At 57.3% G+C, this 25,997-nt stretch overlaps 1 protein-coding gene across 1 annotated transcript; it reads left to right on the top strand.

Moving 5' to 3' along the window:
• Positions 1-25,997, top strand: Cfap99 (cilia and flagella associated protein 99). The gene is made up of 15 exons (XM_048364161.1): positions 1-111; positions 7,700-7,844; positions 8,915-9,009; positions 9,256-9,368; positions 10,389-10,566; positions 13,830-13,910; positions 14,103-14,195; positions 14,559-14,630; positions 14,740-14,828; positions 17,468-17,672; positions 23,102-23,243; positions 23,471-23,622; positions 23,736-23,941; positions 25,553-25,715; positions 25,884-25,997. The coding sequence occupies exons 1-15, from the start codon at positions 1-3 to the stop codon at positions 25,995-25,997; spliced, it is 1,959 nt and encodes a 652-aa protein (XP_048220118.1).

The following is a 25,997-nucleotide window of genomic DNA, read 5'->3' as shown; positions in this document are numbered from 1 at the left end:
ATGACTTACTACGGGAAGTGCATCGCTGCTGTCATTGAGCAACTGGACAAGTTCGACCCAGAGAAGGACAGCCCCGAGCAGTTCCTGGCGGCGGCGCCCACCGCCCTGCAGGTAGGGCCCGGGTGGCTGCGTGGGCTCCTGACTGGCGGAGCCGAGGCCCCTCGGTGCCCCTGCTCGCCTCCGTGACAGGAGCTGCCCCTGGTCCCCGGGCTGTGTGGGCTTTGAAGGGAAGGGAAGCTGCAGGGCCTCCCCCCCCCCACCTCCACCATGGCCTGCAAGCTCCCGCCCCTTCTCACGCAGCACCCCAGCTGGGAGTCCCACAGGCTTCGCCCGTGCGACCCTGCAGAGGTGACTGAGTCCCTCAGGGCTCACGGCCACCCCTTGTGGCTGACCCCTGACCTGTCCAGAGACCCAGCTTAGCCAGCCCAGCTCTGTCTACCTCCCTTGCTTGGGGCGGTGGGGGGGGGGGGGGAGAGGGGACCCACACCTGCCTGCACCAGCTGCCTGCTGCTCTTTCCACAGTGGCCCAGGCTGCGCAGGCTGGGCCTGTTCACTGCAAAAGCTCCCTCTGGTGTGCTGCCCCTCCTCAGTTGGTCCTCTCCCCAGGACCAGAGGATGTACTAGAGTATGCCAGAAAGGCTTCTACTGCCCCCAGAGCGGGAGCTGCACCCTCCACAGTCTCTCCCCTTCTCCCCATGCTGTCTGTGTCCATCTGCTCAGGCCACACTGGTGTCTTGGTACTTCTACAACGTTCCATGTTCAAGCCCTTGACACTTGACCCCCACCTAGGACACTGGCCCTGATGCTCCCTGGACTATGCAGGTCACACCCCCGATGCCACGCCCACACCGCGCCCACACCACCCACACAGCATCCACACCCCCACACACCGTGCCCACACCACCCACTTCACGCCCACACCGCGCCCACACAGCATGGAGACAGGAAGAGGGGTCTGCACGCAGCATGAAACGGAAGTAGCCACTGCCAAACGTCATTTCAGAGTGTTTTAAATAGCCCACCGATTATTCATGGCAAAGGTTCTATTTGTTATTGGTGAATCACAACGTTGTGACCATGGAGAGTCACCCGTGCCCAGCACCCCAAAACTGCCGGGCAAACTGGACGCAATGCATCAAGTTGACATACCCAGGAGCGCTGCCCTGCGCGATTGAGATCAATGCAGAGGCGGGGCCTGCTCAGAGACGCTGGTCCTTCTGGGCTCTTCAGAAGTCCCTCTGACGCCAGCAAAGAGCCGGACACTGGCTATTGACCCAGTTTGGGTGACTCATTTATCTCTAGCTGTCAGAAACACACCGAATTTGTTAGGTCAAGGCCTGAGAGTCCACTGCTAGGAAATTACACAACATGATCTGTTGGGCAGAGCAGACAGCAGGCCCTGGGGGCCCCGGGGGACCATTAGATGGTGTGCCCCTAAAACACAGTGCAGCCCTTCCAGTGAGTATGACCTTGTTTGGACATATGCACCATACAGAGGTCAAGCCGCGGAGCTCGAGATCAGCGAATCCCAAATGTCACATAGTCCCAGACCCAGTGACGATGTCCTCACAAGAGGAGGGTCATCGGGAGAAAGTGCACAGAGATGAGAGCACACTGTGCCAGGTCCAGAACTGGAAAGAAGACCACGCTGTGACCGAGGCCGACAGGACGGAAGGCCTGTCATCTGAGGGCCAGGACAAAGGCACCGGCTAGGAGGCGGGCAGGGGCCCAGACTCCCAGGGTAGTCAGCTCAGGTCTGTGGGGCAGGGGGCAGGCGCACAGCAGGAAGGGGCTCAACTCAGCATGGCCTGGCCCCCAAGGGCGGGGGGGGGGGACGAAGGCAGGGGTTAGTGGAGCTGGAGAAATGGAAGAGGAGGGGGGCTTGTAAACGCGCTTAAGGGAGAACAGGCCAACAAGAGGGGACCACGCGTCCCAACCCTCAGAGCAGGCAGGGAGGTAGAGCTGGCCCCGTCCTATCACTTCTCCGAAGGGAAACCGAGGCTCAGGAAACAGCTTCTCTTGTCACGTTTAGTAAAATACCCGACACATCCACACACACACGTGGCATTCAGTGCCAGTCTGCTCCCCCCTGGGCTCCTCTGGACTGACCAGGCCTGGCTGGCAGCTGGACATACATGCATGTTTTAGAGGTGGAAAGGCATACCACGGGACACACGGGAAGACACAAAGTGGTGGTGGCCCGAACGCGGTGTGCCCGTCAAAACCTGGCCATGCCTTCGCTCCTTGGTGCCTGCAGCCTTGTTGGGAGAGGCTGGCGGGAGGCTGTTAGCCGAGCCTGGAGAATGGCTGTGTGGGTGCCGAGAGCATGTCCTGCTCTCCCCAGGGGCGCATTCATTATTGGCAGCCTGCTTCACTTTCCTGCCATGCGGGGGGCAGACTGAGACTCTGACCAAAATGCCCAACAGGTGCTGGCTCCAAGAACTGGGAGATAAACAGACCTCCGTCCTTTATAAACTACCCAGTCTCAGGCCTCAAACACAAAATAGACATGAAATCTGGAAGAAAACAAAAGCTTTTATAAGCAAGTAGTTCTGTACACGACTTCCTCCGCCTCCACTGACAAGGGATGATGGGGACTGGTCCTGTCCATCCGTAGATGTTCTAGGCTGTGCCATCTCCTGCGGCCCAGCTCGGCTGCACTTGCCGTGACCACCCCCCGTGCTGGTGGGCTCCCCCAAAGGGATCCTGAGACAGATCTTACTATGTGTGCCAGGCTGGCCTTGAACCTCCCACACTCCTCCCTCCACCTCCCACGTGCGGGGGTGACAGAGGTACCTCTGCAAACCGCTATGGGGCCCCGCTGCCACTGGACCAGTGCACCCAAGGCCGAGTCTCAGACAACACGGAATCTCTGTGGAGTCCCCACCGGTCCTGTGAGGCCTGCGGCTGCCACTGTCCCGGTGTTCTCACCAACCTAGGGTGCAAACGTGTGGTGGTGGTGGTGGTCACAGGGTTTGAACTCACGGTCTGGACGCCGTCAGTGAGCTCTTTTGCTCAAGGCTAGACTCTACCACTTGAGCCACAGCGCCACTTCTGGCTTCTTCTACATGGTTAGAGATGAGTCTCACTAACTTCCCTGCCCAGGTGCGCTTTGAACCATGATCCTCAGATCTCAGTCCCCTGAATAGCTTGGATTACAGGTGTGAGCCACCGGCACCTGGCTGGCCAGGCCTGGGGCTTGAACACAGGGCTTGGGCACTAGAGCTTCTCTTGCTCAAGGCTAGCACTCTACCACTTAAGCCACAGAGCCACTTCCCGCTTTTTCTACTTATGTCGTGCTGAGGAATCGAACCCAGGGCCACATGCATGCTAAGCAAGCAAGCACTCTACCATGAAGCCACATTGCCAGCCCCATACAAACATTTTTATCTTTGCCAATGAAGTAACTGGGGTGGAGTGTTCACACTTTCTTGAGTTCCAGGTCATCTGGCATCTATCAGGAAACTGGGCTCCTCTGTAACAAACTCCAGAAGTCACATGGCTTAAATGAGAGACATCTTTGTCCATATTTGAAGCAGTCTGTCCACAAAGCAGTTCAGGGCAGATTTGGTAGCTCAGTGGTGTCATTTAAAACTCATTCCTCAGTGAGCACAGGTGGCTCACGCCTGTAATCCTAGCTACTCAGGAGGCTGAGATCTGAGGGTCACGGTTCGAAGCCAGCCGGAGCAAAAAAGTCCCCATGAGACTCTTATCTCCAATGAACCACTCAAAACCCGGCACTGGCACCTGAGCAAAAGAGTTCAGGGACAGTGCCCAGGCCCGGAGTTCAAACCTCACAACTGACAAAACAAAAATCAAGGGCTGGGGATACGGCCTAGTGGTAGAGTGTTTGCCTCCTATACATGAAGCCCTGGGTTCGATTCCCCAGCACCACATATATAGAAAAGGCCAGAAGGGGCGCTGTGGCTCAAGAGTGCTAGCCTTAAGCAAAAAGAAGCCAGGGACAGTGCTCAGGCCCTGAGTCCAAGCCTCACGACTAGCAAAAAAAAGTAAATCCAACAAAAACCCTCATTCCTCTTTTCTATCCACTCAGCCATCCTTACAATGTGCCTTTGCCTCATAGCCTCAAAGTGGTTGCCTTACTTCAGGTACTGTTTTCACATACCAGATCGGGATGGTGCGGGGGGGGAGGGGGGAACGGGACAGTTTAAGGCTGTGCTACTTGACTCTGCCTTCCTTCCTTTTGAGGTGCTTTCTTAGGAACCACCCCAGCAATTTGCTATCACTTCTCAGAATGACTGTGTGGCCTTACCAGCAGGGGGCACATCCCCATCCCCCACGGGACAGCCCTGGGGGTAGGGGGTGGCCATCCAGCAGATGTGGGTCAGATGGGTTCCAGGTCCAGTGCCATGGTCAGCCAGCTCCCAGGTTCTCTACCAGCCTTGACCCTGGCTGGCTCCATCCTCATTTGCTTCATCTTCTCCGAGGAGTCTCAGGCCTGAAGCCTGAGGCGGCCTCTGGTGTAGGTGCGGGCTGGCGTTGCCAGACCCCGGCCCAGCCGCCAGGCCTGTGGGGAGGCCCTGGGAAGATGGTGGGGAGCTCAGACGCCTGAAGGCTTTCTTCACCCGAGGAAGTCAGTGAGGTGGAGCAGAAAGGGCGCGTGTCAGCGTATGCCTGTCACCTTTTCCACCCGGGACAGAGCGGGGCATAGCAGTTCTGGTGTCCTGTGGTCACCCGATGCGCCTGGCTCTGTGGGCCTAGGACACAGCTGCCAGCTGCCATCCTAATCACGCAGGTGAGCATTTTCCTTAGAGCTTAGAGCTCTGGGCAAAGGGGTGGGAAGCAAACGCAGCCCACTAAGGACGTCTCCCCAGGGGAGGCCGGGGTTCTAGATGCTTGAGCCCCAGCCTCGGCCCCAGCCAGCAGCCCCGGGATGCCACCAGCCAGCACTGCCAGCATGCGGGGGGGGGGGCCTCCTCCTGGGAACCCACGTGGCTCTCTAGCAGGGAACGAGTCGACAGACGACCAGTCATACGAGTGGGAACGGCTGCGTGACAGCAGGGGTGACCAGGCGTGCCCACCAGCACGGGAAGGGGGCGACTGTGCTAGAGAGCACCACGGGCACACATCTTACCCATGTGGGGGCTGCCGGGGGGAGGGGGGGCGCCAGTATATCCAAAAGGACGCCAGCACGTCCAGGGGGCGGCAGCACATTCAGGGGGCACTAGCACGTCCAGGAAATGGAAGGTTGCTCATGTGACTGGACCAAAGCCAGGGTTGTGGGACTCAGAGCTGGGCCAGCCCAGTCAGGACTTCACTGGTCATTGTGAGACCTCCTATTCTGGGAGGTTCTGGGAATAGCTGACATGAGATGACTTCCCACATTGAAGCCTCCCTCAGAGCCAGGTGCTGGGGGCTCAGGCCTGTCATCCTAGCTACTCAGGAGGCTGAGATCTGAGGATCGTGGTTCAAAGCTAGCCAGGGCAGAACAGCCCATGAGATTCCAGTCTCCAGTTAAACACCAGAAAACCGGGGGTGGCACTGTGGCTCAAAGTGAGAGAATGCTAGTCTTGAGCAAAAAAGCCTGGGCCCTGACTCCAAGCCCCATAAATAAAATAAAATAAAATAAAAATCCTCTGGGTGGAGTTGAAGACAGACCAAGGAGAGTGAGGAGAGCACCCAGCAGCGCTGAGTCCTCAGGCCAACTAGACGGGGGGTAGCAGAGGTGTGGCCTAAGCACAACCAGAAACGGGTTGTGTCTATGAACTGGGCAGCCAGACGAGTCTCTCAGACTCTCCTGCCTGGGCTGATTTCCAGCTGTGATCTATGATCTGTGATCTTGTGATCTCAGCCTCTTGTGTTGCTAGGATGCCAGGCCTGAGCCTCGGGCCCCCACCCCATGTCAGAGGAACAGTGAGGACGTGGCTTAGTGACAGGGCAGCCTGCCTAGTGTGCACCAGGCCCTGGCTCCGTGCACAGACTGCGAAAGGGAGTTTTTAAACAACCAGTTCTCTAAGAGGAACATCCTTCAGTGAATGCCTGAGCACGCCAATGGTCTGAGGGTTTCTGTTGCAGCCGATGGTCTGAGAGTCTCTGTTGCAGCCGATGGTCTGAGAGTCTCTGTTGCAGCCGATGCTCTGAGAGTCTCTGTTGCAGCCGTTCCTTTGGCGGAGGTGGTTTGACCCGGGCAGGATGCGTTCCAGGGGTGGCCGGCCGGGAAGCCGGCACACAGGCCACGTGCCGAGGAATGGCCAGGACGGGCAAAGGTGCCTTCCCTGCACTGTGGTCCACGCACCATCTCCTAGAAACTTCTCCAGAAGCTTCTTTCTAATGGCCGTATTGTACTCACTCACCCGTGGCACGGGGAGACCATTTGACCCACGGACGCCTGCTGCTGGGCGTTCAGGCTCTTCCAGCCCACACTGGCACTCGGAGAGCTCCAGCCTTCCATAGGCGCCCAGGCATGTAATCACGGGACTAAAAGGTCTGGAAAACAAGACTCTGAGAGCCTATTTGCAAATTGCTCTCATAGAGGCTTGGCCGCACCTGTCTCCGCCGGATTCTCATGGTTGGGCTGCCTGTGGCAGGTCTCCCATTTTCTCTCTCCTGACCGAATTAAGGCCTTGCTGCTTGTTAAAATGATTAACAGATGTCACACACGGGTCATGTAGTCCCTGGAAGATCTGTGTGTTGGAAGTGTGGTGCAGTGTTTAGAGGTGGGGCTCTGGAAGTGACTGGATCGCTCTCTCTCTCTCTGATTCCTGACCACCATAATATGAGCCCTTCTGCCATGTTTCAGGCTCTTGCTGATTCTCCTTGTTCGTGCATCATTCTTTGGATTAACTTTTTGTTCATTCATTTGATTTGAATGAATAAAAAGTTTTCATGGGCTGGAAATGTGGCCTAGTGGTAGAGTGCTTGACCTTGCCTTGCATGCATGAAGCCCTGGGTTCCATTCCTTAGTACCACATACACAGAGAAAGCCAGGAGTAGTACTGCGGCTCAGAGTGGTAGAGTGCTAGCTTGAGCAAAAGAAGCTCAGGGACTAGCAATAAAACAAAAAAAAGTGTTTTCATTTGACAACTGTTTTATATGTGTTCACTTTTTAAATTATTGTGACAAAATATGAATGACGTAAGACTTACCTTTATGCCATTTTTTTTCTTCTTCTTTGCTCTGAGCCAGTGCTGGGGCTTTAACTCAGGGCCTTGTACTCTTACTCGGCATTCTACTGATAGCTGGTGCCCTTCACTAGAACCATTCCTCTAGTTGTGGCTTTTTTACTGGCTCATTGGAGATAAGAGTCTTGAAGATTTGTCTGGCTAGGCTGATTTTGGCCTTGATCTTCAAATCTCAGCCTCATGAGTAGCTAGGTTTACAGTCAGGGGCCAGTTCAGGAATATTAAGAATATTCAGTGCTGTGTGACTATCACGGCTGTTCATCTCCACATTTCCACGTTCCCAAACTGAAGCTCTGTCACCTCTGAAGCCTGAGCCTCTGTGCCCTCCCTACTTCCAGGCTCCATACATTTGCATGTAAGCCAGAATATGTATATAATACATGTTCTTATCACCGTCCTCTCTTCATCTCCACTTACTTCACCCTCGGGCCCACCCTGCCCCCCACTAGCCCAGCTGTGGGGTCCTCTGTGGCTGTTGGCCGGGAGGGTGGGATGGCTGTGTGGGGCAGCTGGGCCTCGCCCTGGCCCTTGCTCCTCTCCTGCTGTTTCTCTTTCAGGACCTCAGTGCCCAGAAGCGGTCCTTCATCTTGGAAGTTCTATCTGGCTGCCTTGAGTACCGGAAGTTACTGACTGTTGTGGTAGATGCCTTCTATGTGCGGGATGGCCGGTTCTACCTGTGGGCTGACTACAACCTGTTCCAGGGTGGGTGTCCCTGGCGCTCACAGAGCACGACACGCAGCCAGCTGCAGACCCCGGACAGGACGGCCCGATCGGGCTGCAGATGGCAGCGCCTCTTGCCTCCCCTGGCTTTACCCTCAGTGATGGGGCTGGGAGCATTTCCTCACCCCGGGTGGGAAGCTGAGCTCCAGGCAAGCACATGTTGGTGCCCAGGAGGCCAGCTTGCTAGGGGTGGGGTGGGGTTACCTCTTCTGGAGGCTGTTTCTCCCCTGCCCCCGGCCCTGCCCCCAATGGGTAGCTCCAGACTGGACCACTTGGGGAGACCACAGAGCCACCCAGAGTGAGGCGTGGGTTATCTAGACCCAGGACCCGCCCTTGGACTTGCCGCCCGGCCCTAGGGGTAAAGGGGGCTGCAGGGGCTGCGGGGAGGTTGACCCGAGCAGCTAATGTCAGGTCCAGGCTGAGCCTCACTGCCCGGCTCAGGACCGGAGGAGTACCCACAGCCCCTCAGAGACACCCGGAGAGCTCCTGGCCGGGGCCTGTGGCCATCTAACCTCTCGGCGTTCACCAGCCAGTCAGAAATTACTTCACTTTTACCCAAGAGCCCTTGGGGTTTCTGAAAGCCGATCAAATGAGATAATGCGTGGGAGAAAACCCAGAGCTGCCCTGAGTCAGGGGTTTTTCTGTTGGTTTGTTTGTCTGTGCCAGTGCCAGGGCTTGCAGTCAGGGCCTTAAACTCTCACTTGGCCTTTTTACTCAAGCTGGCACTCTACCACTCCAACTACAGCCCCACATTGCTTGTTTTGTTGTTGTTGTTGTTTTGGGGTTTTTTTTATGGTTAACTGGAGACTGGAGTCTTTTGGGGTTTTCTTCCCCCAGCTAGCTTCGAACATTGATCCTCAGATCTCAGCTCCCGAGTAGCTGGGTGGCTAGGATTGTAGGAGTGAGCCACCAGCGCCCAGCCTCCAGGCAGGAGGTTTTGCTGGTCCGCTACACCCTAAAGGCCTTTAGCCGCGGGCAGAGTTCCCCCAAGGCTACATGGCAGAGCTCGCTCCCTGCTGGACGGAAGCCTCCACCCCTCCCTCTCCCCTCAGTGATCTGCTACCTGGCCACCTTCCAGCTGGAGGAGCTCGGCTTTCAGCTCTTCTGCAACATCATCAAATCCCAGCCCGTGAGCAAAATGTGCAAGGTGAGTCCTCCCTGCCCTCCGCCCTGTACCGCCGCCCCGACCCGGCAGCCTTCTCTGAAGCGGCAGGTGTGCCTTCCAGGCACTGGGCGTGGGGTGGGGCCACGGGGTCCTAGCGGGGAAGCAATGGCCACCTCGGCTGGCACAGGTGGGCAGGGGTGCCACGGGGGGAGGGACAGCCCTGAGTGTCATGCCCTGCCTGACGCCCCTGAGGGCGCTGGGGCCAGGCTTCCTTCCCCGTCCCCTCAGTTCCTCAGGTTCTTCTTCAACCCTTTAAACCTGTGCTCGTGGATCAAGGACGAATGGAGCCTCGTGTACGAGACCGCCCACGTGAAGGAGAACTGGATCGACCCCCTGATGAGGTGGGCCGGGCGGGGGCAGGCGACCTCATGAGCTCTGGGAGGTCAGAGCACACTCTGTGTCAGGCTGGGGGGCTCCCAGAGGCTCCCTAAGATGAGACAGCAGCATGTGCTCCAGGGTACTGCCGGGGATCCCTAGCCCCCCTCTCAGAGGACCTGGGATACCTCCTCTCCCTGGGGACAGATGGATGGACGACCTCTGACAGTCACGTGACGGCAGCTGGGGGGGTGCTTTGTGGGGTTCCCGGAGCAGCTTCTTTGTCCTCCGTCTCAGTGGGCCCCCGAGGCTGGCAAACAGGAAAGCCTCCAGCGGCCCGAGGGGACAAACAGACCCTGTCCACGCCATCTGCCACGGGCTTCTCCTGCAAGCTCTGGAACCAGACCCACCACAACCCCGCTGCCCTAAAGACGGGGCCCCGGCCCGGGCCTGCAGCGGCCTCCTGAGAGCTTCCGGCTCTGCGCGCACGCCGGCCTCCCTTCCTCCACGCGCCCTGGGCCTCCGTGCACCGCCCGAGCAGCAGGGGACACGGGGCAGGCCGGTGGCGGGGCGAGAAGATCTGCCGAGCCGCCGCCCGGGCTCCTGCTGCAGCGCCTCCCGCGGGAGGCTGTGCGGGAGGCTGTGCGGGAGGCTAACGGGGCTCTGCAGGGACGCGGCCCTTCCCCACCACCTGTCACCAACAGTGCAGCTCCAGAACATTCCTTGCCCACCACCAGCTCCCAGCTCCTTTGTTGGTGCCATCTGCTTTGCCTAGATCAGCTCCATGCCCCAGCAGCGCTTGTCCTCAGAGTGCCCCAGATTCCTGCAGTGGGGACGTCCTGGCCTTTGAGCGAGCCCTGCCAGGCCTCTGGGCTTCAGTTCACTCACCTGTGTGTGTGGGGGGGGGGGTCCTGAGGACATGCTATTAGACTGTACCCACAAGAGGTGGCTAGTGGAGAGTGGCCATCCGTCCATCCATCACCACCTGGCCCTCGGAGAGACCCCACTGAGTGACCTTCCGGGCCTTCTCCACCTTCACTTTCAAGATGGCAGCCAGAGGTGCAGGAGCTAGTCAACCAGCTGGAGGGAGAGTCAGCCACTACCTTACCTCCCTCCAAGACCAAGATCAAGGTCACAATCCCCAAGGAGTTCAACCTGACTGTGCCCAAGCCCCGTGCTATTCCAATGCCCGAGCTCATCCCTGCCATGGCCAAGACCAATCAGGTAAGCAGGGAACCGGCTCGAGCTCAGGCTTGCGGCACCAGAATGTCCTAGCGGGGAGAGTGAACCGAGGGGCTGTGCGGGGCGGACCCAGGGGACCCGGGGGGCACGTCCAGGCCAGGAGCATCTGGTGACTGACTGCCCACCTCAGAAAGGCCACCTGGTTATTCTGGGTTGTACTAGTAGGCACTGTATGAAGCTGCAGGCCACAGGCTCAGATTTGTATGGGAATGGAGCCTAGAGTCTGTGTTTAGTCCAGGTGTGACATCCCCACCCCCACCCCATTCCCATTAGATCCGGCCAATCCCAGCGCACGTGCCCTTCAGGCTGTGGACAAGAACAGTGTCTGTGTGAGCCCCAGCCATGAGTGTAGCCCTTTAAGGCCCTGCCCATCTGTCAGGAGCCTCTCCGTCTTCTTTTGCCTTGCTGCGTTGTCAGTCAAGATACTGTGCACAGCAAATGATAGAAAAATGTGCTCAAACTAACTTAGACAATGGACCATGATAGCTTCATGATTATAGCTTCTTGATTAAAGAAGGGTAGGCCCCAGGAATAGTTTGATTAGGGTTCCAGCTCTTTTTTTTCTGTGACTTTCTCTATCCTTGACTCCTCTACAAGTAGGCTTCACCTTTGGGCTAGATTCTTCATTGCGGTAAAAACTCGAAGCCCTGAGCCCTTAGTCTAGAAAAGCATGAGAGAACATATTGGGCCAAGAATTCTGGGGGAAAAAGTCTAATTGGCCCAGCCCCAGTCTGCAATGTCCTGACTGGTCCTGGCCCCAGCTCTGTCACTCAGCTTCCCAAAGCCAATCCGTGACCCCACCAGAACAAGGACTATGTCTAGGAGCAGGAGAGGATGGTGCCGGAGATCCCAGGGGGGTCCACCCTGGCACCAGCACCCTTTCAGCCCAGAAACTTCATGAACCACCACATCTATGGTGTCTCTCACTTTCCTTCTCATTGACCCCCAGCTCCTTCTCTTCATATCATTCAATAGTTAGTATTTACTACTTAGTAAATCTGCCAACTATCTATCTCCTGTACCAGACACTGTCTTTCTTATTTGTCCCATATTCCTAATGCTGCTGGAGTAGTCCTGACTCAGAACAGATCCTTAGTAAATACTTGTTGGATTGACCAATGGTAAGATAGATGGATGAATGGGTAGATGGACAGATGGGTGTGTGGGGTGGGTGGGTGCATGGGTAGGAAGGTACATGGCTGGGTGGTCGAGTAGATATGAGTGGGTAGACGGATGGATCAGTAGATGTAGATATGGGGATGGATGGATGGATGGATGGGTGGGTGGGTGGGTGACAGGTGGGTGGGTGGGTAGATTGATGGGTGGATGGATGGGAGGATGGATGGATGGATGGGTGGATAGGTGGGTGATGAGTAGATGGTTGGGTGGGTTGATGGATGGGTTGGTGGGTGGATGGATGTGAGGATGGATGAATGGATGGATAGGTGGTCATCGGTAGAGTTGGGTGGGTAGGTGGATGGAAGGGTGGGTGGATGGATGGGTGGGTGAGTGGGTGGATAGATGGATGGATAGGTGGGTGACGGGTAGGTGGTTGGGTGGGTTGGTGGATGGATGGATGGATGGGTGGGTGGGTGGGTGGGTGGGTGGATGGATGGGAGGATGGATGGAAGGATGGATGGATGATAGATGTGAGGATAGATGAATGAATAGGTAGGTGATGGGTAGGTGGTTGGGTGGGTTGGTGGATGGATGGATGGATGGATGAATAGGTAGATGATGGGTAGGTGGTTGGGTGGGTGGATGGATGGGTGGATGGATGGATGAATAGGTAGGTGACAGGTGGTTGGGTGGGTTGGTGGATGGATGGATGGGTGGAAGGATGGGTGGATGATGGATGAGAGGATGGATGGATGGATAGGTAGGTGATGGGTAGGTGGTTGGGTGGGTTGGTGAATGGATGGATGGGTGGATGGATGGGTGGGTGGGTCGGTGGATGGATGGGAGGATGGATGAATGGATGGATAGGTGGTCATCGGTAGAGTTGGGTGGGTAGGTGGATGGAAGGGTGGGTGGATGGATGGGTGGGTGAGTGGGTGGATAGATGGATGGATAGGTGGGTGACGGGTAGGTGGTTGGGTGGGTTGGTGGATGGATGGATGGATGGGTGGGTGGGTGGGTGGGTGGGTGGATGGATGGGAGGATGGATGGAAGGATGGATGGATGATAGATGTGAGGATAGATGAATGAATAGGTAGGTGATGGGTAGGTGGTTGGGTGGGTTGGTGGATGGATGGATGGATGGATGAATAGGTAGATGATGGGTAGGTGGTTGGGTGGGTGGATGGATGGGTGGATGGATGGATGAATAGGTAGGTGACAGGTGGTTGGGTGGGTTGGTGGATGGATGGATGGGTGGAAGGATGGGTGGATGATGGATGAGAGGATGGATGGATGGATAGGTAGGTGATGGGTAGGTGGTTGGGTGGGTTGGTGAATGGATGGATGGGTGGATGGATGGGTGGGTGGGTCGGTGGATGGATGGGAGGATGGATGGAAGGATGGATGGATGATGGAGGATGGATGGAAGGATGGATGGATAGGTAGGTGACGGGTAGGTGGTTGGGTGGGTTGGTGAATGGATGGATGGGTGGATGGATGGGTGGGTGGGTCGGTGGATGGATGGAAGGATGGATGGAAGGATGGATGGATGATGGATGGGAGGATGGATGGAAGGATGGATGGATAGGTAGGTGACGGGTAGGTGGTTGGGTGGGTCGGTGGATGGATGGGAGGATGGATGGAAGGATGGGTGGATGATGGAGGATGGATGGAAGGATGGATGGATGATGGAGGATGGATGGAAGGATGGATGAATAGGTAGGTGAAGGGCAGGTGGTTGGGTGGGTGGGTGGATGGGTGGATGGATGGATGGAAGGATGGATGAATAGGTAGGTGATGGGTAGGTGGTTGGGTGGGTGGGTGGATGGATGGATGGACAGATGGATGAATAGGTAAGTGACGGACAGGTGGCTGGGTGAGTGGGTGGATGGAAGTAATGCAAATAAAGGCGATTCTGTAGTGTAGCCAGGGAAAGCCTCCCGGGAAGAGTTATGACCGCGTGTGGCAGTGGAGCTGGCCATCTCATCCAGGATGCTGGCATGCCCTCCGTGGCACTGGACTCACACCTCCCTCTGCCCACCCCTCCTGTGCCCACGCTCAGCTCCCGACTGCAAGGCATCCGCAGGCCTGACTCCCGTCGTCGCTTCCTCCACCACCCCCTCCAGGTCCCTCAGAGCACCTACCAGGAGCCTAAGGAGCGGCAGCTGCTGCAGATGGTCAAGAGATACAACCGCAGGAAGGCGGAGGTGGCCGCCCCCGACCCCTGCCTCCCTAGGAGTCCCGGCGGGATCTGTGGACGGAAGGGAGGGAGGCATGAGAGAAAGATGGGGCGCATGCAGGGAGGGGTGGGGCGGGTGGGGCCAGCATGCGCTTCCCTTCCCCATGGCCCACGTTCACGGGTGGAAGCCAGTAGGACGAGCTTGGCGGTGTCCTGGCAGGAGCGGCTGCTGAGGGCAAACATGAAGGAGCTGCGGTGCGCCATGCCCAGGCCCCTCAAGGAGCTGCCAGCACAGGTGAGGCCCAGGTTCCAGGTCGAGGCCACCAGGCTGCTGGGGTCCGAGTCACGCCCCCCCCCCCCCCGGGCCTTCGCCGTCCCCTCAGCGGCCGAGCCTGCCTGGAGACTGGCCACTCCGAACACCGGTGGGGGGGGGGGTGGCGGCACCATCAGCCCGCTCTCTCCTCCCCGCCCCCCCCCCCCCCCGCGAGTCGCCCCCACGCACTGGGGAGCCCGGGGCTAGCCCTGAGGCCGGCCGCGGGAGGATGCGGAGCCCCGAGGGAGTCCGGAGGGAAAGGGCGGAGTGAGGCTTCGGGGAGTGGCTGGCTTCCCCGGGCGGAGCCGGGCGTGGGTGCCCCGGTGGGCACAGTGCGGGAGCCCCTCCGCCTGACCTCTGCAGGACCCCGAGACACAGCCGCGCTTTCCATCCGCGCCCCGCATCCGGAGGACCCCGCAGCTGACCTTGTACAGGGTGAGTGAGGCGCCCTGCCCACCGGGGCCGCAAGGCAAAGCGCCTCGGCCGGCGGGAGGGCGGGACCCTCGCTCCCCCCACCCCCTGCGAGCTTTCCCTCCTCCCGCAGCCCGAGAACACCCCCGTGAAGCTGAACACGGCCACCATCCTGCGGGAGGGCGCCTTATACCAGCGGCGGGTGGAGCAGGAGCTGCAGCGGTGAGTGCGGGCGGGAGGGCGGGCGTCCGCCCCCTCGGGCCGCCGGGTGACTGTGGGAGGGCGTCCCCCCCCCCAGGGAGAAACCCACACTCAGCTTCTCCCACGTTCCTACGCAAAGCCGCGGCTCTGACAGCAAGGCGGTGCGTGTGTGCGCGTGTGTGCACCTGTGCGCGTGTTTCTCCGATCAGTACACGGGCAGTGTACAGCCCAGGCCACCGGCCGGGTGTCCTCCGATTCACCATCCGCCTGGAGACCCCGGCAGAGCCCCCAGGTGGAGGGTGCCATTCCCGAGCCCTGTCCCCGAAGTGCCAGTAGCCATCCCAGTTGCTTCTATCTGCACAACAGATGGGCAGACCAGAAGCCATGGTTCCCGTGAGCCTGTCCCTGCCAGAGGCTCGGCGAACTCAGGGACAGACACACTGACCATAGATAAAAAGAGGCACTGGGCCAGAAGGCAGCGTCAGGAGCCACCAGCATCCTGCACCTGCCGAGCTGCCCAGACCCTCGGCCGCGTTCCCGCATCCCCGTGGCGGCTGTGAAGGCTGTGCGTGTACGCATGACCGTACTGCAGCGTGGGATTGCTGCTCAAACCTCACTTCTCCTGTTTCCTGGGGGTTGAGAGAGGGCCTAGGGCAGCAGGTGGAATGCGTAATACCATAATACCCATAATCCCAGGGTCAACTCCCAGTGTTCAAACTCTGACCCCTTACAGGAAAAGGACCTACAACTGCAACTGCCACATTCCTGAACCCCCACTCTGTAGCTAGCCAGCCGTTAGCCTGTTTTCCCATCAGACACAGATGTGACCTGCAAGCTTCCATTCTGTCTAGTCAGTTCCCAAAGCAGGAATGTCTCAGGTCTAATGTGCCTCCCCCTCCCAGACACCTGACACAAAGACACCAAGGCCATACTGGCCTTGTCACAGGCCCCTCATCTTTGAGACAAAGCCAGGGCCTGGCCTGGCAAGAGCAAGACCCTGAATTCCATCCCTTGTGCCACCAGTAGATGGATGGATGGAAGGATGGGTGGATGGATGGGTGGATGGGTAGATGGATGGATGGGTAGGTAGATGGGTGGATGGATGGGTGGGTGGATGGGCGGGTGGATGAATGGATGGATGAATGGGTGGGTGGATGGATGGATGGATGGATGGGTGGATGGATGGATGGGTGGATGGATGGATGGATGGGTTGATGGGTGGGTGGGTAGATGGATGGGTGGGTGGGTGGATGGATGGGTGGGTGGGTGGATGGATGGATGGGTGGATGGATGGGTGGGTGGGTGGGTGGATGGACAGATGGATGGGTGGATGGACAGATGGACGGATGGACAGATGGATGGACGGACAGAAAGACAGAGATTCCCATACTGTGTAACCTGTTAGTTCATTCCCTTACTCATAGCATTCCCCTCCCCTTCATTAGCACCCACACCTTCCCACCTTTGGAAAGACATTGAAGTCAGCACTGTGTGGCTTGCCACCTCCAGAGGTAATCCCAGGCTACCAGATGCCTCCCCTCAGACACCTGACATACCAGATGGAGCAGGCATCCCCCAAGAGGACCTCAGGGATGCCACATGCGAGGTTTAAAACCACGGTGGTGGCTTTCTTGCTTAGAATCATCTCTGAGTCCAGCACCTGTGGCTCACTCAGCACTGGTCCTGTGACCCTGGAGGGGAGAAAAGGGGAGCCGAGGAGGAGAAGAAAGCATACGTCTCCCTGCAAGAACTACCTAGCCCCCAGGCCCCGCCCCGCACGGGGGTCAGGGCTCGCAGGCACACCCAACTCGGATTGAGTGGTCTGCAGAACTTTCTGCCCAGAGGCTCACAGAACTCAGGAACACATGTATTCACTTAATTGTACCCCTTCATCGTAAAGATGACTGCAAAGTGCACCGCGGAAGAGATGCATGGGGCGAGGTAGGGGAGAAGGGTCCAGATGCACCGGTCCCCAGGGCGGTCCACCTGCGCAGATCCCAAAGCTCATACCAGCCCTGTGGCTTTGGGTTGCTATGGAGACCTCACCACAGAGACACAGTTATGGGAATGACTGGCATTTGATCCACTCAGCCCTCAGCTTCTGTCCCCTCCTGGAAGCGGGGGTGAGGGGGAAAGTCCCATCTGGAAGCTACCTAGCTAGGGGCGGCCACCCGGAAGCCAACCCCTCAGCGTAGAAAACAAGGCACTGATGCCGTGCATGCTCCCAGGATGGCAAGGGCAGGAGAGGAAGTCCAAGTGTGTGCTTCACCGCGGCACAGGGCCCTGTCCAGGCTGGGCCTAGGGAGGGCGGGGCGGTGGGCGCACTGCGTCAGCTCAGGGCCACACTTGACAGGACGTGGGGGAGGGGACCTGGCTTCCTGCTGTCCTCCTGGGGGGGGGAGGGGGAGGGGGGCCTGGCGCTCACCCCGCCAGCCACTTCCCCCTCCTGTGTCTGCGAGTTGGGCCGTAGGTGAATGGACATGGACGGACAGCTGGTGGGTAGATAGATGCTCAGAAGGAGTGAGTGGCTGGCGGGACGGGGAGTGAAGCCTATGTGGGTGAGCACCACGCCCCCCCCCCACCAAGGGGAGTCTGTGGCCTCCTGGTACCCCTGACCCGGAGGAGGACCCCCCAATGGTGCTTCCGCCCGCTCTCCCCAGGATTGATAAGCTGATAGACGGGTGCGGGGACTTCTCGGAGTTCCTCAAGTGGCAGAAGAAGATGCAGGCAAAGGACCAGGAGGAGCAGCGGGCTGCGGGCGAGTGCCGGCGGCTGCAGGGCAAGCTCAGCCACGAGGAGGCCATCCTGGCCAGACAGAACCTCATCCAGGAGAACAAGCAGAAGGCCAGCCAGAAGAAGGAGGAGGTGACGTCATGGCGGGAGGGGCGGGGCTGGGAGCCCGCAGAGGCGGGACTTCCACCTGGGAGGCCAGGGCCAGGGCCTGCCCCTGTGGCCATTGCTTCCTGGCCGACCCTGGCCCTTCTCCTCCCAACGCCATAGGAGGACTATGGTCTCTGTCCTCGCCTCAGCAAGTGTTGGGGTTTTGGCTAATTGGTTGGACGGTGGTATTGGGGTTTGAACTCAAGTTCTAGTCTAAGGTATGCTGTTTGGGTGCTAGTTATTTTTCGTTAGTCTTACCCCCTGAGGCAGGGTTGCTATCCACCTATTTCAGAATCTCCATCATAGCTCGGACACCAGGCTGTGGATCTCACAAACTGTTTTGCCCCTGCTAGCCTCCAACTGCCACTCTCCCAGTTTCAGCCTTTAGGTGGCTAGGACCCATCTTGACCCACTGACTCTTTGATAGGTAGGTGCTGGTTTTGATAGCACTTGTTTGAGATTGTTAGTAGCAATTTTTCCTCCTCTCATACTTTGAATCAGTCATTTCTTTTAACTGCATCTGAAACTACTTGATTATAGTTTTTCAATCAACTAATTTTATCCTTTTAAAATAATTTGGTGAGCTATGTAGATAAGCAGCGCTACAGTTCTAGTAAGTAAACCTTTTTTTTTTTTTTGGTGCCAGCTCTAGAACTTGAACTTGAGGCCTGGGCGCTGTCCCTGAGCATTTGAGCTCGAGGCTAGTGCTCTACCACGTGAGCCACAGCTCCACTTCTGGCTTTGTGCTGGTTCATTTGAGATGAGAGTCACATGGACTTTCCTGCCCAGGCTGCTTAGAAACATGATCCTCAGGCCTCAGCCTCCCGAGTAGCGAGGATTATAGGCGTGAGCGAGCGGTGCTGGCTGTAACACTCTTCTTCTGTCCACCATCACAGAGAGTTATGCAGAGTGGCTATGCCAGTATCAACACCAAGCCCACTAGCCAGTCACAACCTTTCACAGGTGGTTGTCATGGGAACCATTCCCATGAAATGAACCATTGAGTTCATTTTACCAAAATGTTTGCTCTGATTTCATTTGGCATCTCTTGCGGTACTTTTCTTCTGGCTCTAGTCACAAAAGTCATCCTACAGTATGCCGTGTGTGTGTGTGTGTGTGCGTGTGCACACGTGTTCAAACTCAAGGGCCTCACACATACACACTAAGCTTTTCATTTTTTTGTTTTTTTTTGGCCAGTCCTGGGCTTGGACTCAGGGCCTGAGCACTGTCCCTGGCTTCTTTTTGCTCAAGGCTAGCACTCTGCCACTTGAGCCACAGCGCCACTTCTGGCCATTTTCTGTATATGTAGTGCTGGGGAATTGAACCCAGGGCCTCATGTATACGAGGCAAGCACTCTTGCCCCTAGGCCATTTCCCCAGCCCCCACACTAAGCTTTTCTACTGAGCTGCACCGCAGTGCTCTTTGACTTGTGACTGTGTCCCGCAGTAGCTCTTGCCGGGCTCGGGCCCAGGAGCAGCCCCGGGCTGAGTGGCATCTTGTCCTGGGGACACGGTGGACCCCCAGAAGCTGACTCCGCCCTACGTTCGTCACCTCGGGCTCCTCAGCCACTTCGGGAGGGCCGCAGGTGCGAGGTTTCCGTCGGGAGCGAGGCCAGCTCCTGACGCTGAGCTCCGGGCGCCTGGCTGCTCTGCCGTTTGCTTCCCTGGTGATGCCAGCCTCGGGCTGGTGGCTCGTCGGACACTGTGCTTGCCCGGCACTCCTAGCCTGTGCCCCTCCTCCCGACCCCTTTCCCTGCCTCGGCTGTCTTCTGACACTGTGCTCCTACTGAGGGCAACCTCCCTTTCCCAGCCCGAGCCATCCTGGGTACAGGCCCAATGTCACAGAGGATGTGGCAAGACTGTCTTTGTTCTTCCAACCAGGAAGCTAACACCAAAAAAAAAGTAATAATAATAAAAACCAAACAAGGAAGCCAGGGTTTGCCTAGGTAACAGCTGATGAGGGTGATGGAGGCAGAGCCCACAGTCCATACGTCTTGTTCCTGGAGTTCTAGGCAGAGGGGCCTGGCTGCGTGGAGTCCTAGCAGACCCGCACAGCCACTCACCCCAAAACCCAACTGGAGAAGTAAAGGTGACAAGCAGGGCAGCACAACTATATGGGAAGCAGGAGGTTGGGGGAGAGAGCTTCCTTACGCCTACTTTGAGGAGCTGGTTTTACAGGACAAGCTCGTCCTGGTGTGCACGGGAGGTGGGGGGTCTGAGGTAGGAAGATTACAGTTCAAGGCCAGTCTGGGCAACCTAGCAAGATCATGTCTCAAAATTAAGAAAAAAGAAAAGAAAAATAAAATTAGCCAGACACTGGTGGCTGTAATCCTAGCTTCTCAGGAGGCTGAGATCTGAGAATCAGAGTTCAAAGCCAGCCTGGGCAAGAAAGGCCATGAAATTCTTATCTCCAATTAACCATCAGAAACCAGAAGGTGGCCCGGAGGGGCAGAGGACCAGCCTTGAGCACAAGAGCTCTGGAACAGTGTCCAGGCCCTGAGTTCAAGCCCCAACGACTGACATAAATAAATAAATAAATAAATAAATAAATAAATAAATAAGATTATTAAGGAAGAGCAGTTGCCTAGCTTGGACAAGGCCTCAATACTGCAAAGAAGGGAGGAGAAGCCAAGACCAGGGCTGGGGCCTTCCATAGCTGGGACTGCGCCACAATCCAGGCGACTTTTATCTTAGGGTGCGGGGGGGGGGTGTCTTGTAGGCAGGGGTGGGGGGCTTTCACAGTGTTCCTTGTCACCAGGAGCTTGCCCATTAGACTTGTAGCTTCTGGAGAGGAGAGAAAGGCAAAGCGGGATGAGTTCCTTCAGGCTGCACCACTGCAGCCGGGGGTGGGAAAAGCTGCTGCTTGTGAGGCCCCGGAAAGTCTTCTCTCTTCAGCCTCCAGGGGCAATTGCAAAGCTTAAGTGACGAACGGACCTGCAGCCATCACTGAGCAGGAGCCCGGCCCAGGTAGCCAGGCAGGACGACATGATTAGGGTGACAGAGGAGGCCGAGGCGCCAAGCTTTATCTTGACTTTAGTTACCTACCAGACCTGGTCTGTAGGCCCAAGGGAAAAGCTGAGCATTTCTGGCAAAGGCTCCCAGACTCTGCCTTGACAAAGCTCAGCTTTGCTCACTCCCAGCATGAAGTTCATGGCTCTTTCCTCGCCGCCGTGGACCCTGGCCCTCTCTCCTGGTTCCGGAGAGCATGGCCACGCTGCGATCCCTGGAGCTCAGCTCAGGAACGGGCCAAGGGTGCAAGGCCACACATCTTTCTTTCCTTGCTAGATCGTCCAGATACTTTTCTTTCTTCGCTCATTCTTCTTCGTGTGTGCTGGGGGTAGTGGGTCTCGAACTCAGAACCTTGGCACTGTCCCTTCACATTTTCATTCAAGGATGGTGCTCTGCCACTTGAATCATAGCCCTGCTTCCTCTCTGCTTACTTGAGATATGATCCATATGTATTTTGGTAGTCACTTTGTCACCTCATATTTCCTTCCATACAAGGCATTCCTTTATTTTTACTTTTTGTTTTGGTCATGGGGCTTGACCTCCAGGCCTGGGTGCTGTCCTTGAGCTCTTCAGCTCAAGGCTAGCACTCTGCTTTCCATTTTCCAGTGGTTAATCAGAGATAAGAGTCTCACAGACTTTCCTGCCCAGGCTGGCTTTGAACCATGATCCTCAGATCTCAGCCTCCTGAGTAGCAAGGCGTGAGCCACCAGTGCCCTGCTACAAGCGTTCCTTTAACTGATGAAATTTTAAAACAAGCCTGGCACTGGTGCTTCATGCCTGTCATTCCAGCTGTTCAGGAGGCTGAGATCTGAGGATCGAAGTTCAAAGCCAACTTGGGGAGGAAAGTCTATAAAATTCTTATCTCCAGTTAATGACCAAAAAGCCAGAAGTGGAGCTATGGCCCAAGTGGTAAAGAACTAGCTTTGAGTTAAAAAGCTCAGTGACAGCACCCAGGCCTGGAGTTCAAGCCCCAGAACTGGCAACAGATAAGATAAAAAGTAGGGCTGGGGTGTAGCTGAGTGGTGGAGTTTGTGCTTTACCTGAAGGAGCCCATAGGGTTTAACCCCCAGCGCTCCCCAAAGACAAAACTAACTAAACAATAGTTTCAGAAGTTTAGCTTACAGTAAGTACATGCTTGTAACCCCAACACTCAGGAGGCTGAGGCCAGCCTGCCGTGTGTGTGTGTGTGTGTGTGTGTGTGTGTGTGTGTGTGTGTAACAGAATGGAGAATGTGGCTTAGTGATAAAGTGCCTGAGTAGCTTGCATGAGGCCCTGAGTTCAATTCCTTAGTACCATATCAGCAAAAACTAAATTATTAAAAATAAAAGGAAAACAAAAACAAAGCCAGGTGTGGTGATCATGCCTCCAATCTTACTTACTCAGAGGGCAGAGATAGGAGGTTCAAGGACTTGGAGCAAAAGACCCTATAGAGAAGCAAAAATAAGGATGAGGACAAGGCTTGAGTTGTAGAGTAACTGGCCTTATAAGCTTGGGGCCCTAAGTTCAAATCCTAGTACTGCCAAAATATATAGCAATGTCTGTCTGTCTTTCTACCTATCGTTCTGGACATCAAACCATAAACCACAGCTGTACTTCTGAGCGATACTCCAGCCCCTCAAAAGTAATTTCTTTTTTTCCCCAGTCCAGGGGCTTGGACTCAGGGCCTGAGCACTGTCCCTGGCTTCTTTTTGTTTAAGGCTAGCACTCTACCACCTGAGCCACAGCGCCACTTCTGGTCTTTTCTATGTATGTGGTGCTGGGGAATTGAACCCAGGGCTTCATGTATATGAGGCAAGCACTCTTGCCACTAGGCCATATTCCCAGCCCCAAAGTAATTTCTTTCTTTTTCTTTCTTTTTTTTTTTTTTGGCCAGTCCTGGGCCTTGGACTCAGGGCCTGAGCACTGTCCCTGGCTTCTTTTTGCTCAAGGCTAGCACTCTGCCACTTGAGCCACAGCGCCGCTTCTGGCCGTTTTCTGTATATGTGGTGCTGGGGAATTGAACCCAGGGCCTCATGTATACGAGGCAAGCACTCTTGGCACTAGGCCATATCCCCAGCCCCAAAAGTAATTTCTTAAATAGTCTATTTGGGGACAGTTTTAAGATTTACAAAAAAGCTGAAAAGATGGTACAGAGTTCCTGCTTCCTCCATACCCATTCCCCCCATCTAGAACGTTTTACCTTATTGTGTACTTAGGACTCTAGGGCTCCCATAACAAATGATCACATACTGCATGGCTTGAAAGAACAAAAACCATGGTAAGAGGAAGGGAGGTGGACATGAGTTGGAACTTCCCGTGGGTCCCTGCCCGTGGGGTGACTGGAGGCAGCACTGGGCCAGGACTGGAGGGCGGAAGGCAGGTGGGACCCTGCCGGCTCTCATGAAGGCAGGTCCTCTGTCTGTGCAGATGGCGGAGCTGATGCTGCAGTGTGCTAGGAGGCGTCTGCAGGAAGACAGGAGCATGAAGGAGCTGGTGGAGCAGGTGATCGAGGCGCAGAAGAACGTCAGGGTGGCTCAGATGAAGCTGCTGAAGAGCCGGAGGCAGATAGGTACGGCAGGGGGCCTCCCGGCTGTGCCTCCCTGCTGGGGCCCTTGGCTGGCGAGCTACTGTGGTCACTGAGGGCCCATGTCCTTGGAGGGCGGCTGGTGGCCAGCAGGTCCTCCCTAGTGGCCTCCATGGGCCGAGGTCTGAGCTCGGAGCTCGTGGTGGACGTGCCCTGCCCAGTGCCTGCCAAACCACACTGTGGCCCTGTCCGCACCCTGCTTGGTCCTCAAGTCCAGGAGGTGATAGAGGAAAGCCGGGAGCTGCTGCAGCGCACCGCAGAAGAGGCCAGGGAGGAGCAGAGGCAGCGCTGCGAGCTCATCTACCAGCTGCGGGCTCTGGAGACACAGCCAGTGCGCAAGGGCAAGCTGGTGGACCTCACCCAGGTGAGGAGGCCAGGGGCGGAGCCCCGAGGGTGGGGCGGGGCCCACCGAGGCCTAAGGCTGGGGCACTCAGCGCTCATGGAGCCGGACCCCAGCCTCCCTCCGCCCCCTGCCAGATCCCGGGGTACGGCCTAGAGGGAGAGATGTCGGTCGTGGAGCTTCGGGAGCGACTAGCTCTGCTCAAAGACACCCAGAGGCGCCAGGAGGAGGAGAAGCGGGATCAGATCATAGAGAGCAAGCGTGCTAAGAGCCAGGAGCTGCAGAACACGGTGGAGCAGATCTCCCTGTGCCGAGCGGCCATGGGGAGAACAGCAGCCTTAAGGTGGGTACCTGGCCCCCCTGGGGAAGGCCGCTCTGGAGAGTGGGGAGGAGCAAGCTCCCCCTGGCTGGGGCTCCTGGCAGCACCCCACGCTGGGAGCAGGTTGATGGCTGCGACTGCGCTCTCTTCTTACATTATGAGCTGATGTTCAAGCATTCCAGAAATGGTGGGAAGCTACGTGATGGCTTTCACACCTATGACCTAGTTGCAGTCTTATCACACCTGGGTCACAGATGTGCTTCATGAGCTGCGAGCCCTCTGTCTGCAGAGCCATTTGGAAGTAGCTTCAGGCACCCGCAGCTTTACTCCTGAACACTAGCACGACTCCTCTAAAAAAAGCCTGTCCTACATAGCTACAGCACCATGACACAGCTAGGAGAGATCATGAACAGCCACAGTTCCGTCTGTACATTCTGTACATGTTCACATTTCTCCAGGCATCTCAAGACTGTGAAAACATTTTTTTTCTCCTTGCCAGTCCTGGGGATTGAACTCAGGGCCTGGACTCTGTCCCTGAGCCTCTCTGTGCTCAAAGCTAGAGCTCTGCTTGGGCCACAGCACCACTTCTGGCCTTTTCTGTTTATGTGGTACTGAGGAATCGAACCCAGGGCTTCATGTGTGTACTGCTAAGCCACATTCTCAGCCCCAACTATGAAAATTCTGTGTGTGTAAGGGCTCAGGTGCTGTCCATGAGCTTTTTATTAACTTGAGGTTAGCACTTTACCACTTGAGCCACAGCTCCACTCCCTGCTTCTTCAAGTTTACTGGAGATAAGAGTTTCACAGAGCTTCCTGCCTAGGCTGACTTTGAACCCTGATCGGCAATCTCAGCCTCCTGAGTAGCTAAGATCACAGGTGTGAGCCACCAGTGCCCAGATTGCTTGTTACACATTTTTCCTTTTTTAAACCAGGATCTAGGTCACATAAAATGCACCCACCCACACACACACGTGTATACACACTTTCTAGCTTGTTTTGGAGGTAGACATTGTGGGGACTTTTCCACCTCCGCGTGGCAACCCAGTCAGGCCCTGGTAGGTATCCTGCCATGCCACCCAGCGTCTTGCTGGGCCTTTGGACCCTGGCCTGATCACCTCAAGAGGCACAGCTGTCCCAGGACTGGTAGAGTGCCTGAGTGCAACGGGAGAGGGGCGGATGACAAGCTGGAGAGGAGGAGGACTCTAGCTCCCCGTGCTCCCCGCCGCTGTCCAGGGAGGGCCTGCTGCCACAGCCGGCCTCCACCGGGACGCACGTCTTGGGAGCTCCTCCTCTCCACAGCCGCTGCCCCGGCCCAGCAGACCTCCAGGGTTAGGTGCCTCCTAGCCCAGGACCCAGCTCCAGCTCCGGGCAGCCAGGCCCCTCCAGCACAAGCAAAACATGGTCCTCAGTGTGCCTCGACAGCCGGCCTGGGGGCAGACAGGAGAGCACTGCCACTGATACCCGGCAGTGGGCCCTGAGTTCAAGGCCCAGGACTGGCGCCAAAGCTCACTAAAGCAAAACTAGGGACGGGGCGGGGGTCCTGGCCGGCGCGGCAGCCCGCCTTGGCCCGGTGGCCCGGCCGGGGTCGCCGGGTCGGGTGGGCGCGCGGTCCTAACCCCAGGCCGTGGCGGCGCAGGTGGGAGGAGAGGAAGGCGCAGGCCTCGGCCGCGGGGCCGCCCCGCCAGGACGAGCGGGTGCTGGAGCTGCAGCGCCGGGTCGAGGAGCGGGCGGCCGAGCGCCGGAGGCTCACCGCGCAGCCGCCCGGGTCCGCGCCGCGAGCGGCCCGGCCCCATCCCCGGGTGAGCGGCGGGGCGGGCGAGGGGCCCGGAGGCCGGGCGCGCGGAGCGGGGGGGGGGGGGGGAGCCCCGGGGGACGACCGGGGAAGGCGGGGCTTGGGGGAGGCCCGGAGAGGAGCCGAGACGCGGTCCCGGAGCCGCGGGGTCCCTTCCCCGCCCGTCCGCCCGCAGGCGCAGCGGGAGGCGAAGCACTGGGACGAGGAGCTGCGGAGCCGCGAGCACCGGCTGCGGGCCCGGCTGCAGAGCGCCGCCCTCCCGGCGGCGCGGGGCCTGGGGGCCGCCTGA

This window comes from Perognathus longimembris, chromosome 16, assembly GCF_023159225.1.
Source record: "Perognathus longimembris pacificus isolate PPM17 chromosome 16, ASM2315922v1, whole genome shotgun sequence".
NCBI lineage: Eukaryota > Metazoa > Chordata > Mammalia > Rodentia > Heteromyidae > Perognathus > Perognathus longimembris.
The sequence above is the reverse complement of the archived record's forward strand: the minus strand, read 5'-3'. Positions and strand labels throughout refer to the sequence as shown.

Coding starts and splice junctions, on each gene's coding strand:
- Cfap99 (XM_048364161.1), top strand. CDS start 1: ATGACTTACTACGGGAAGTGCATCGCTGCTGTCATTGAGCAACTGGAC. Junction 17,673..23,101: donor CCAGCCAGAAGAAGGAGGAG/GTGACGTCATGG, acceptor CTGTCTGTGCAG/ATGGCGGAGCTGATGCTGCA. Junction 23,244..23,470: donor GAAGAGCCGGAGGCAGATAG/GTACGGCAGGGG, acceptor TTGGTCCTCAAG/TCCAGGAGGTGATAGAGGAA.